The following is a 14,762-nucleotide window of genomic DNA, read 5'->3' on the forward strand; positions in this document are numbered from 1 at the left end:
TTAAAACATATTTTAAACATATTTCAAAATTGTGTAATAACTTATTTATTAAGATATTTTGTTCTTTAGTTGCAACCAGTGATATTATTCTAATTTTTTGACGACCAGTTCTGTACATAAACATACGTATCATTATATACGTATCATTATATATACAGAGAGAGAGATACTAGATGGATAGGTAGAAAGATAAGACATAACTCTCATGAAACAAACCATACAAGGTAGACAAAAGCAAATATTTTACTGGATACCACAAGTGACAAGATAAGACCTACACAGTATCCTAATACAAGGAGCTGTGACGAAATTAGGTACTACTGCGAATATCTTGGAAACAAATTACTCAAGATAGATGGTTGTCAAAAAGTATTGGAAAGACCTTAATCCAGCAATAGATCGACAAGTGTTGATAATGATATGTATGCGTTTCAACTCTCACCGCTACACTCATGAGATCCCAGTTCTTATTCATAATATCTGAGCATTTGAGATTAAGAAATAAACCATTTATACTTCGTTCAGCGGAATCATATGTTTAACTCTAGCTGTAAGAATTTCTGAAAACAAAGATAGTTAAACTAAAATTTACTGTTCCTGAGTATATCTGGGTATGACAAAAGGTTCTGCGAATTCGAAACCGGTTCTAGCGAACCGGCTGAATAGTACCACTGCTTGCAACCGACCTTTTCATTTATATTATGCTGGTTAAAACTACACTGTGTTGGGTACAGAATATTTCAGTATAGATTAGTAATTGTCAACTTATTTCATATCACGACCCCCTTTTATTACACCCTTGTGCCCGTGACTCTCATAAGTACTTTTTTCGTTCTAATAAGGTAGGTTTTAAAATCTATCTACTATGGGGATTTCACACAATCTATCAATATACATGGTAAAATGGAAGTTCCCACCACTCTTGTGTGTTTAAACGGGTTGTTGAGGGAGAATGATGAAACTTGGAAGTGGTTTGACACATCAGATGGAGCTATCAAACATTATGGCGGCCTTTTTGATTGGTATTCGAAATTTCAAGGCGTGGGAGGCCCGGGTTCGATTCCCGGCAGGAGCTCATGTGGTCTCGCTGCTGGAAAGGGACGTAAAACAAAAAAATCAATCAATCGAAATTTCAAACGCAAAGGGTGTCATGTTACATGTTGTAAGGCTAGAAGTTTACCAGAAATACGCTTGTGCTGTTACTTTAGTCCTAAAACAAGTCATTTCGGAGTTACAGCCTCTGAAAGTTTTCTAATTATACCCTTATAGGCTAAACTCGCGTTCCATGGAGGCGGGTGAGATTTTAGTAGCGAAAGTTGATTACTGTTTCAGAACACTGATGCTAATAAAGTTATTTTAAATAATAAATTTTCGAAATGTAATGTTTGAAGATACTTCATGTTGTGCTAACTTCAGAATATTTTCTGCAAGCCTATGTAATTGGTTGTTTTTTTAAAGCCAATGATTTATTGATGAAAAATAATATTTGGGGCGTTCAGAGCACAACTGAATCCAAGTCCATTTTTAATAAGGCTCAGTTTTACTCAGCAAATGGATACTATCTCAAAACATAATATCTCCGCAGTTAAAAGTGCGACATAAATGTAAATAAAACCACGTGAAAGGACGTAGGATAGTTTCATATGACAGCCCCGAGTCAGTGAGGCAGGAGGGCAGCCGCCTCCACTCCCATTCTGAATTTCAGATTTTGGGGGCGGTAAGGCAGTTTTAGAAACCTTTTGATAAGGAAAGTCCAACAAAACAAGTTTGAGGTCCTTACACCGAATAAATACGGAAAAAAATATTTATCAAAACTGGAAAGTTGCTTAGGCCAAATTTCCAGAATTTTAAGCAGACCATAGCAAACTCGAAAGTAGAGCCATCTTTGGAATCCTAGAGCCAAAAAATATTCAAATATACAATAGGTCTATAGTTCCTTACGGCCAATAGAAATGGATTATAACTGATCGAACTTCGTATTTATTCGGTGTAAGGACTTCATATTTTTTTCTGTGGACTTTGCTCAGCAAAAGGTTTCTAAATCTGCATTACTGCTCCCAAAATCTGAAATTCAGGCTAGAGGGCGGATGACCTCTAAACGGACGCCCCTCTAGCGGCAATCATATAAAACTCTTGATTGCACCTTGTCGCGTAGTTTTTCTTTCTTTCATTTCGGATTTTTTCTTTCTCTAAACTATGTATATACGGAGACTGAGAACCAACTTATACTGTAACAACGAATGCCTGCGATATTTTAATTTTAGAACCCCAATTTAGTAAAGAACCAATTGATTGTTTTCTGAGCACAACACAAAAACTTGTTTCCATGATAATTCTTCTATTTATCTTTTAATATCAGTTTCTTCGACTACGACACTTTCTCGCAAGTTAACTGAGAAGCATTTAAACAATACAGTAAACGCTAAAAACAAGGGAAAAAAGAGACAACATAAATTGTAGATAACCAAATTGACCTGCTGTAGCCACGAGAAATCAAAACATTCAGATGGGACCAAAATACTCTCCTGAATGGAAAGCACTCCGTGACAATTTTCTTACTCTGGCAGATTTTTTTTTTTTTTTTTTTACAAAAATAAAACAAAACGAAAATAAACATAGGTTTAAAACAAGTCTTTAAAAAAATACGTGCTTAAAACAAAATGTTTAAAACATATATAAAGTGTGTTTTAAACAAAATCAATTGTTTAAAAAAAGTTTTAATCATTTGTTTTACACAAAACCACCCTGTTTACAAGAGACCAGACCACTATGGGCCCTGTTATTGCTATTTCCACTCCATGGCACTGCTCGGAGATAGAACATGCTCTACATTGTAAGATTTTTCGCATTTCTTAGTTCAATGGGAGCACCATGGTGTGTAGAAAAGGCAAGATATGTTGTAAGAAGAAAACTAATTGAACGGAAAAATGCCATTGACTAAAGATGCTATTACAAGGAGTATCGTAAAGTTTTAATTATCACCAGGAAGATGATAAAATTTTGTCCGTGTTATATTTGGTTCTTACGTGCATGATGTTAAGGAAATTAGCTCCTAATGATTGTTATATTTACAGGGTGTGCCAAAAGTGACCAAAGTGCAAGATGGATAAGATTGAGCCTCGCAGTGCGATAAAGTTCCTGTGTTTGAAGGATAATAATGCCAGACAAATTCATGACGAGATGAAGGCTGTGTATGGCAATGATTGTCCATCTTACGACATCATTGTAAAGTGGAAAAGGAAATTCCAAATTGGTCATATGTCCCTCACAGACGACCAAAGACCAGGAAGATCATCCGTGACAGACGATGCGGCCACTGTGAAGAAAGTGCAGTGTTTAATCCTCGAAGACAGACGGGTAACCATTCAAACGATTATGAATGAGACTGGTCTCAGGTATGGTGGTGTGTGGAAAGTTATTCATGACGAACTTCACATGTCTAAGGTATCTGCACACTGGGTTCCTCGTTTGCTAACACCTTTCATCCCTTTCAGCTGATTCATCTCAAGTTGCTGTTGACAAAAGGGGCGTGTGGCTACCAGGTATTACAGCATCCGCCTTAATTCTCCCGACCTCGCAGCCAGCGACTCTTCTTGTTTCCCCAATCGAAGAATCTACTGCGTGGTGGTCATTTTGACAACACAGATTACGTCATTCATGAGGTGGAATAGTAGTTTAAAGCACAATGTGCAGACTTCTACAATGACGATATTCGTAAAGTGAAGGAACGCTGGGAGAAATGTTAAAATCTGGGTGGTGACTACATAGAGAAGGGTTAACAGCTACAAATTACTGTATCCTGATTCTTTTTTACTATTATAATTAAAACTTTAAGATACCTCCTCGTATTATTGTAATAATCATAATAGCCTTTACTACCTTATATTTCAGTCTGGCAGCCATGATTGTGCTCTTTTTTAGTGTTTTGGACTTTTTTACGTCACGAGATAATGCCAATCAAAATGCACGGTTACTAACTTCGCTGGCTTTTGGTAGCAGAATTTGGCGGCACATTTGCCACAAGAAGTCATACATAATTCCTTTCCTGCCAAATAGTTTGGTTTAAATAAAAAAGAAATCAAAAATAAGTACAAATAATATTTATTTTGCTACATCATAAAAGACTAGTCTGTACAGATTAAAATTGTGTTGCGATCGAGTTATCTGTTAGCATATCATTGAATTTCTGCACAGCGAAATTACCTACATATAATAATAATGTGCCAATTACCAAATTGTTTATACTTTTTTTTTGCTTTCTTTCACACACACATTCATACATATCATATATATACGCGCGCACACAGAAAAAGTCTCATATGCACATATACAAAACACTATCTACATTTCTGTTCCTACACAAAATATTCCCATTAGGTCCTTGTTACACGGTCACTTTCCAAGTAAAAACTAGATAATTAATTGCCACTTTGTTTCTGAATTCCTCACAGCCTTTTGGACAAATGACCAATTAATTTACACAATCACTCATTCCCTCACCCCCACCTTCGATTGAAAAACTATTTCTAAAAATTACAATTCCTCGCCATTTACACAAAATTACACCACTATTTACTGGAATATATACAATACACATTAATTCTCTCTACAATACATGGTGTTTAATCGTAATTGTCTTATAAGAGTACACTTGCTTAGACGAATTGTAATTGAATACTAAGCGTTCTTTAATTTTGTGTAAATCATGGGGGAAAAAAATCTTGTTCAGTGCTCGTAAGAGTTCAGGCCAATTCCATTCCAAAATTTTTCACATTTTTTTAATACTACAAAAACGGAAAAAGAACTTTTAAAATTTCATTTAGTGGTTTCTTATCCCTTACTTTCAACAAATTTGCTATTAAATACGAAATTCCGACAACATTCGCCATTTTTATTACAAGCTACCAATAATTTTTAAAACGTAAAATCTACATTTTCTCTTGTTTAAATAACTTGAAAATTAAAATTTCGAGAATATAGTTAATAAGCTAAAACAGAACCATTATTTTATTAGGAGGGGAGGCAGAATTTGTTTACAGCTGATAAATAATTTTATGATAATTTATTCTTAAGCTGCAAACAATATACACGGTAATCAAAATAGTTTTTGCCGATTTTGACGTCCTATTAATCATATGCTCAGTAATACAGGCACGTTGCACACATGCATTGAGTCATAGCTCGTCCAGTGTCGAAGAGAAATGGAGGTATGAAAGTAACTTGTTCGAGTGTGTTTGTTGTATGATTTTGAAGTGGGGCTATCACCTGCTGCATCAAATCGCCGCATATGCCAGGCACTTGGGGAGAATGGCGTGAACGAACACACCGCCAGGCATTCGTTCCAGAAATTCCATTCGGAAAATTTGAGCCTTTCGGATGAACCTTACACAGTGGACGAGCACATGTGTTGGATGAGGAGCCCCTGAAAGCACAAATAGAGGACAGTGGTCTAACGTTTCATGAACTTGCAGGACAGTCCCATGTTTCCGTTGAAACAGTCAGACTGCACTTGCACATGGATAGGGAAGTCACACAAGTTAAGCAACTGGGTATCGCACATATTGTCGGCAGCCAATAAGGTACAACGACTGACAACCTGTTTGTCCTTTCTCACTCGGCACCTGAACACAGCCGTTTTTGATCGCATACTCACTGGTGACCTAAAGTGGATTCTCTATGACACTCCCAAGCGTACCAGACATTGGTTGTCGCCAAGTGACCCTGTACCAAACCTCAAGACCACCTCTGCACTTACAAAAGGTTGTGCTTTCTATATCGTGGAACTGTCGGCAAGTGGTGCATGATCACTGCTGACCTCTACTCTCAGCAGTTGTAAAGGGGGCACCGTGCATTGCGGCAGAAGGAGCCGGCATTGATGAATCGCAAGGGTCTGCTGTTCCTGCACGATAATGCCAAGCTACATGTGGCAAAGAGAACCCACGATAATCTTTAGTAACTTGGCTGAGAGAGACTGTGTCATGCAACATAATCATTGGACCTTGCGCCAACAGATTATCACCTGTTTCATTTCCCCGAGCACTACCTCTGTGGGAGATCCTTCGCAAATGAGAGAGACCTGCGGCACGCACTCAAGGACTTCTTTACATCCACGGCCGCCGAGTTCTATCACCAGGGTATTGTACAGCTGCACGAACGTTGGATGCTGACGTCCGCAGCATTGCTCTTTGTTTATCGTTGCTCTAGAACGGCAAGAACTTTTCTGGTTACCTTGTATAAGAAAATCTTACCGTTCTATTTCATAACAGTTTTGTACGTTTTTAGGCGCTATACCTTCGGAAGTTTCGCATTTGGTTACAAGGTTATTGGAGAGAAAAAAAAGTAAAGAAAAAAAAAAGAAACGGCAAAGAAATTTCTATATAGTAGTAATAGCAAAAAATGTGCTGAAATATCCTCAACAAAGACTACTTCAAAAATTAACGAGTGTGCTATGAATAGTGTCTTACTATTAAGTTACTCATTCTCTTATAATGTCATCGTATTTTTTTTTTTTTTTTTTTTTTTTTTAAGTAAAGAAAATATAGATTACGTTCTGATGTCATAATCAATGAGCAAAATAATTTGTCAATAATTAAGTAATGTTCCGGGATCATTGATTCTATTATGCAAAAGAATAATAAGCTACCAACTGTGGTTTATTCTTCCATGGCTATTCTGATCATTAAAACTTATTGTCATGTCCAATATATTAATAAAAAAAATCTTTTAAAAATCAAAACTTTCCAACATTCATCGATAAAACCACCTTATACAATTGCTGGCATGCAAGATGGATGATACACACGGAATGTTCTTTTGTTTTGCAATATATTTGAATCATGTGAAAAAAAAAAAAAAAAAAAAAAAAAAAAGCAAGTTGGAATCTGAATCCTGAGGACCGATAAAGACAAAGGCATCTATCTTGAACGTCTTAAGGCTTTAGACTAATGACGTCATCTTGAAAGTGTTACCCATCCATTTTTAATTTCTTTTATATTCAATAATTTTCTTTTGTTGAAATGAAACTGGATTATTATTTTGCACACTATTCCTATATCAATTAATTTGTACGAATTGTTTTCTATTATGTATAACTTCTTTTTTAATATATTTAATGAGAACTGAATCTGTACAGGTGAGGTTTAACTTCATTCCCTTCTTGAGATATATATATAGTTTTGTTCTAGTTTGTTTGTTTTATATATATATATTCTAGTTTCTGAAAAAATCCTATTAATCTTTCAAACTTTGTTTAAAAATAGTAAAAGATAACTCATTCTTGATATTTCATGAATCAAACGTCAAAAATCTCCAACTAAAATAATAATAATAATAATAATAATAATAATAATAATAATAAATAAAAATAAATTTATGTATAAAAGATTTTTATAGGACAAGAGTACGAAAAAACACAATATCATGAAAACTGCCCTACACTTCATTTCAAAAACAAACTTCAAAAAATCAAGGTAACGTCATTAGTTTGCAGCTTTCATTAATTTTTATTTCGAAAGTAATTAAGAAATCTTCTAACTGAGATCAAATTGTAATTACGAACACACAACCACTATATTATTTTCTTCTTAAAAAGAGATTAGTATTGTGTTGTTGCATATCTAAAAAGTCGTGTATTTATTCTCATTGTCTATATTTTAGATGCACGTACGTAATATTATATATTTATCTATACTCATATAAAAGTTATCAAGTACTCTCATTACGTTGTAAACTGTCTTATGTGTCACTCTATGGTATTTAATATACACAAATCGCTTCTTTTTTAATGTCCAAGTTTTGCGATGGGGTTATGGGCAAAAAGAAAATGCAAGCAAGTTTCATTGCAATCATAAGAGTGAAACCCGTATGCGTCACTTATCACAAAATCCAAAAGTTCCACGAGATCTTTTTCCACTTCATCCATCCATCACACTGGCGCTGCTTCCCTCAGCTGCTCCTGGTGGGTAAACAGGCTCGATTTTACTACAAAGAAACACCAAAAACAAATTACTGAGACACTGTTTTCAAACTGTTTGGTCTTTAACAACATTACAATACATATCTCAACAAATACGTTGATGCTCTTAAAATACCATATGATAACATAGCAATACATTTTCCTTTTCTTTACATATATATATAACCTGAAATTATACTTTTAACCCTTTTAGGCTCTGGCCTTTTTAAGGTAAATTATAGACTTTCAGTCAAGCGGCTACAGCATCATCCCTATTTATCGTAGGATCATGATTCATACCTCTTTTTTTCACAATAGAGCAGCATTTCAAACGGTACCATTCACATTTCCCTATCATGCCCCTGAGGCGGGAAATTTTGAAAGAAGTCGGGATTTTTCTCTTTTTTTTCAAACTTTGAGTCCCTCTGAACCCCTCCCCCCCTTTGTGTTAACGTAGAGAGATCTGAAAATCAACTGAAAAACACTAAGGAAGTACTAAATGTGTGTACAAAATTTCAAGCTTCTATCTTCAATAGTAAGGATGGGAAAAATATTTACAAATGATCCCCACAATGCCCCAGATTACCACAAAAGATCCTGATCTGAGGTAAAAAAAAAATTCCCGGGACATCCCTATTTATCCTAGAGTCATGTTTTGTACCTCATTCTCTTCAGAATAGAACATCCTTTCAAACGGTACCATTCACAGGTCTCCATCATATATCTGAGTCATAAAAATCGCGAAAAAAGGGACTTTTTGGTTAAAAATATCCCTTTTTTAAAACCTTTTTGCCCCTCTGGACCCCGGTGTTAACGCAGAACTCTGAAGAAAATCTGGTAAATACTCTCGGTGGACTGAATGTTTGTGCAAAATTTTAATCTTACACGTGTAAAAGCAAGCCCGCCAAAAAATGATAAAAATAGGCCTAACGGGGGAAAAAATTAAAATTTATGACGTTATAACCCCCTATGTCTCGATGCAGAAAGGTGTGAAACCATACGTAGCGTCTTCTACAATGCCTCTATGTTTGGAAAAAATAAACTAAGTGAAAAGCTTTATTGTTACTTTTTTAATCGAATAATGAAGACACTACTTTAGTACCTAAATATACGAAATGAAAGGAGAATATTGTATCGTAATTTATCTTTCTTTCTTTGTTCCCTTTCAAAATATAGTAGACTATACTGGAAAATGTATGGAAGCTGCTATTTACAGATATCTGTTAGTCTACGATAGTACCAATAATTTCATTTACCAATCAAGTATTTTGTAATTACTTGTATTTTTAATTTCTTTGTAAAAGCTACATTTTGTCAATATTTCCTTGGTCTAATAATCAATTTTCCGTTTTAATAAAAATCAATATGAATATTTCTACTGTATGTATATATATCCAGTAGGTCGAAAAAGTTTCTGTACACATAAAGAAATGCACATAAATAAGGGCACCACTTTGCATTCTTCACGTAATGCATTTTTCAACTAGTCCTTGTTTCTAATATTGTGTTCCTAAATGTACATCCCTAATTCATCCCTCAGATGCTCAATAGAATTACAGTCAGGGTATTATGGAGGAATATGATGTTGTTTCGGCACATTATACAACAACCACTCTTTCACTTTTCATGCAGAATGTTTAGGGTCGTTATCTTGCTGGAATATAAAAGAGGCTCCCATATTCAGTTTCTTTGCACTGTTGTGGAGATTCTGTTTCAGAATGTTTAGGTAAACATGTTAGTTCATTGTACCTTCGATAAAATTCAAATTTCCTACTCCAACTGTACTCATACACCCCCATTCCTACTCCAACTGTCCAGAAGAGCATACTACCACCTCCATGGTTGACAGTAGGACACAGATGCTTCAGTTCCATGTACGTGTTTGGGTTCCTCCACACAATAACTCTTACGTCGGATCCATGAATGTTGAATTTGCTCTCATCACTAAATAAAATAAAGTTCCAGAAGCTAATTGGCTTGTCCACATGAGCTTTTGGGAACTCGACACATTTCTTGGCATTTGCTTTACGAGCATATGGTTTTTTTCTGGCTCCGTGACAGTTATAGCCTGCTTTTCTGATGACAGTGCGAACTCTTTCAGGAACCATTTGTACACCATAGTTAGTTTCAAGCATACTGGCTAGTTTTGGAACACTTGTTTTGGGTTCATTTCGGGTAGTTTTTAAAATAACACGGTTATGATTATCCTTTAGCTTTATTGGACGGCCACTGAGGGATCGAACTTTGCAAATATTTGTTGCAATATACCTATTTAGAATGTATTGTACTATAGAATGTGATTTCTTTACTGTCTCTGCTATGTTTCTAAGAGATTTATCTTCTGTCTAAATTTTACTATTAGTTCACATATTGGAATGGGCACTTCCATTTTGACGAGTTGTTGTACTGCCTCTGCAGATCTTCCTTGCCGAAATTTAACTGCAGTAGTACCTTATCACTAGAAGAGCACGCTACTGTCATCTGTAACCACTGAAAATGCTGTTTGGTGTGTGTTTTGCTTCCTTCTTTTGTATATTTGTGCCGTGTACGAAAACTTTTTTGACCTTCATTTTCAGCAAATTAACTTAAATCGTTAGTTATATTATCAGTATATTCAATACAATCACTATAATGTGTACACATTACAAGTAGACACGAACAAATTCTGCTAACGTAATTGCGTTTTATTATTTATTTATTTTAAGATTTAACATTTTGAAATTACTAATCTTTGGTGTACGGAAACTTATTTGACCCACTGTATATATACCTTTCGAGTCCTCGTCTGGAGACGCGAATTGCACTATGTAGCAATGTCGCAGATAAAGAACCCTATATTAGATCTACCAATCCATCAAATAATTACATCGATTCTTGCCAGATGAGAGTTAAAGTCAATAGACGTCGACAGTAGCACCACTTGTTACCTTAACAATCGATGTAACTGTTTGATGGATTCGTAGAGCAATGCTAATGGTTCTCAGTTAATATGCGATGCTGCCACATAATGAAATTTTGATTCCCCATAGGGGGTGAAAGAGGCCCCGGAGGACATTCCATCATATATAAATTTTCGTTTTATTGGATCTGTAAAATAGTGCTCTGTGGGCGTCATTTTTAGAACACCTAATATATTAACCGATGTTTCGGAAGATCAGATATACATTGGTGGAAACGCATTTAAGAACACCCTGTACACGTTGTGCGATTCGAGTGAAATTTGACTATAGATCATCAGAAGGGGGTAAGTTGCCCGTAGTGCCTGTACAGAACTATTACTAATAGTAGTTTAAAGGTCGTTAGATAACATGGCGAGTATAGTGTGTCTAAATACTATGATGACTCCAGCAAACGGTCGCCGTACATACTGGGGTTGCGAGAGCCCGGTGATCATTTCACACAACTACTACTCGAATACATTTTTGTATGCCAATGATGCATCGGTGGTGTACACGATAGGAGGTACCAACAGCAGACGTCTTCGGTACCCAATGGACCGGCAACGTACGGGGAGTGTCTGCATAAAAGAGTTGAGTTGATTTTGAGTTTAACGTCCCGTTCAGCAGCGAGGCTATATGAGACGTGGACCTACTGATTAACGTGGAATCCGAACCACATGAGCTCCCGCCGGGAATCGAACCCGGGCCTCCCACGCCAAAGGCGCGTACGCTAACCGCTTAGCCACGGAGGAGCTCTCTGGATAAAAGAATCATTTGGACCATCCTAACTGACAGAACGGTAACTACAGACTCTCTCACCATGTGCCTGGTCTTAGGTTCCCGCGTTCCTCTTACAATTACTCCTGACGGTTGGTAATTGAAGAGAATGTCTTTCGTGGTGTGGAATGAAATGCAGTAACGAGGCAAACAAATGACGGTACTTTTCAGCAATGAGAATACTTTATGTACGCCTACGAATATAGAAGCGGCTTTATGCACGATGAGCGGAAAATTCTGGCGTATATTCGCATTACCAAATATGACACACATCTATTATTTTGGTCTTTCATTAAGGGGAGTATGACTAGTGCATCACACATTCGTGACGTCTTCAACCGTATCACATTTCAATACTCTGCGGAACTTCATATTTCAGCAGGATAACGCGAGTCTCATACCGCCAGGACACCAGTCTCTCTTCTAAACTGGCCTCCTAGGTTTCCGGGCATCAAGCACGTATACGAGAGTATTTCCAGAAGTTTTCAACCTGACACTGAAATATCGCGCTACTGGTAATAATCCATTCACGGCATATAGTGCATCGATGGAAGGAATAATGTTTCAATTTCAACTGTCTAGTTGCGTCAGTCGTTGGAGGCTTTCATTTGAGCTTGCTAAGCGTTAAGCTTGCATCCTGCATGACAATGCTCCAGTCCATAGGGCTGCTGTTGCCACGCTGCAGTAAAAAAATCGGCTTCGAAGAGATCCAGCATCCACCCTACAGCCCAGACTTAGCACTGTAGCCTTGGCACGAACAGCCGTCTAGACAAGAGATTGTCATGGAGTATGCGAGCTCAATATACAGCAGTTGATTCAAATTATTGCTTCCAATGAGTTGACGCACTTTGACAGTTGAAACTTACGCATTATTTCTTCCATAAATGACACTATATACCAGGTACCACTTATTACCACTGGCACGATATTTCAGTGAGAGGCCAGAAATTATTGAAAATACTTTCGTATCAAGATACTTCGCCGAATTCCATATTTCAGCAGGATAACGCGCCCCGATACCGCCAAGGTAGCCAGCGTTCTCGATTAGCATATGCCTTCTAAGTCTCCGGGTCTAAACCACACCAAATGCATATGGAACATAGTAGAACTGCGCCTAACCTCCGGCCGGGCTGCGAAAATGATCTATACAGTGTGTGGGATACCATACCCCACACAAACCTGTAGAATTGGCTAACTGCCCGAATAGCTGTTGTGTTGACTTTTGGATAGGTACACGTACTATTAAGGTAAGCAATGTATATTTCTAAACAGTGTTTGGGATGTCCCACGGGCGTCCTATTGAAATCATTACCATGTACCTCTTGTATATTGGGCCTAATTCGCTAGGAATGAACAGCCAATTTAAAAATATATATTTATGTTTCGAATTACGTTGTACACAATATACTTCAGATGAGAGGCAAAACATCTTGCTATTTGTATTACAAAGACAGATAAGGTAAAGGGAAAATATCTAAATGAACGCAAGTTATATTTAAATTGAAATCTTCAGGTCTCATTCTTGAAGGGATAAGAAAAAGAAAAAGCACGGAGGAATCCAGCAAGTTCGACCACGTCCAGTCTAGCTCCATAATTTACATATAGGGACAAACCAATCTCAATGTGTTAGACTGTGCCTCCGAATCGAACAAGCTGCGATAAAAGATAAAATGAATTGAAGACCTCGGTGCAAGAAGAGGAGAGATCCAATTGGGGATTTGATTCAAACTTGAAAACAAAACCTGTTAAAACGGAATTTATTTTCATTTAGCCTCCAAATATTTTGGAAAGAAATGTGGTATTACAGGGGTGAAACATTTCTTTGTAAAACGTTTGGAGGCCAAAGTAGAGTAAATAGTTTTCTAATATTTTGTTTCAATCCTGAACCAAATGTAAAATTGGAGCTGTCCCCTTCCTGCACCGACGTCTTTAATTCTTCCGCATTAGGTTGTTACTGAGTACATCATCTTATCAACATGTATACAGGCTCATAGACACAGGGGGTTGCGATGGCTCAGTGTAGAGCGTTCACGTCTGATGCATGGGGTCCCAGGTTCAAACCCTGCTCACACCAAGTGAACTTTGTGGTGGACAAACACCGTGTGTGGGGGTTTCCTCAAGGTTCTTCCACTTTCTTCATTCCACCATTTCATTCATATCTCATCCTTACCATCTCCTTTAACCTACCCGGCATAACCGTGGGACGTAAAACTCAATTTCATTTCATAGACAAAGGTCGTAAACTTAGTGAATTACGTGGGTTGAGTGAAAAAAAAATCATATATAACGTGAGAACAAATCTGCCTACCGAAATACATTTCAGTTTGAGTGTCGAACTCGTCACATTGGGATCTCACTCAGAACGCAAGTAAAAGCAGTTCCCAATCGTGTTCTATTCAAATGAAGTGAACTGCTAAAAGCAAATGAATTTCGACTAACTCACTCACTCTATAGCCTATGGAACCCGGAGGTTCAATGCCGCGTTCACAAAAGCTCTCCACTGACTTCTATCCTTAGCCAATTGGATCCAGTTTATACTTTGTATTCCTATCTCTACGAGATCTATCTTAATATTGTCCTCCCATCTGCGCCTAAGTCTTCCTAATGGTCATTTTCCGATTAGTCTTCCAGTCAAGACTTTGAAAGCGTTTCTACTTTCTTCTATTCTAGCTACATGACCTGCCCACCTAAGCCTCCCAGACTTGACGACCCTAACAATGTTGGGTAAATCGTATAAATTATGTAGTTCTTTGTTATGAAGTTTCCGCCATTCCCCATTCCCGTTCCTCTTGGGTCCGAATATTCGTCTCAGGATCTTGTTCTCAAATACTTCCAGTCTATGTTCTTCCCTCAGAGTAAGCAACCATGTTTCGCAACCATACAGAACAACAGGCATGATTATCGTTTTATATATTTTAAGCTTCAAATTCCTCGACAGAATTCGCGACGACAAGAGATTTTGAACCGAATAGTAACACGAATTCCCTGCTTTTAGTCGACATTTAATTTCTTCGTGAATATGATTTTCGTCTGTTAATATTGATCCTACATATTTGAAAGTATCCATTTTATCAAAAGTATTATTTAATATT

The 14,762-nt window shown here is 37.0% G+C and overlaps 2 protein-coding genes across 7 annotated transcripts in view; one reads left to right on the forward strand and one right to left on the reverse strand.

Annotated features, from left to right (window-relative positions):
- The first annotated feature begins 3,102 nt into the window (after positions 1-3,102).
- Positions 3,103-3,498, forward strand: LOC145682360 (protein GVQW3-like). Its single transcript, XM_081753933.1, has one exon. The coding sequence runs from the start codon at positions 3,103-3,105 to the stop codon at positions 3,496-3,498; it is 396 nt and encodes a 131-aa protein (XP_081610059.1).
- Positions 3,499-4,085: 587 nt separating this feature from the next.
- Positions 4,086-14,762, reverse strand: part of LOC145681291 (palmitoyltransferase ZDHHC20-A) — a 149,758-nt gene continuing 139,081 nt past the window's right edge. For all 6 annotated transcript variants that reach the window (XR_014130758.1, XM_081752932.1, XM_081752930.1 and 3 more), the window contains one exon: positions 4,086-7,980. Coding sequence is in view for 5 of the 6 variants with exons in the window: in XM_081752932.1 (XP_081609058.1) it covers positions 7,914-7,980 (67 nt within the window). In the remaining variant the exon portion in view is untranslated. The remainder of the gene's footprint in view (positions 7,981-14,762) is intronic.

This window comes from Thermobia domestica, chromosome 3 (assembly GCF_964235325.1).
Source record: "Thermobia domestica chromosome 3, izTheDome1.hap1.1, whole genome shotgun sequence".
In the NCBI taxonomy this organism is placed as follows: Eukaryota; Metazoa; Arthropoda; class Insecta; order Zygentoma; family Lepismatidae; genus Thermobia; species Thermobia domestica.

Bases quoted from the DNA above. Each gene is read 5' to 3' on its own strand.
- LOC145682360 (XM_081753933.1), top strand. From the start codon at position 3,103: ATGGATAAGATTGAGCCTCGCAGTGCGATAAAGTTCCTGTGTTTGAAG.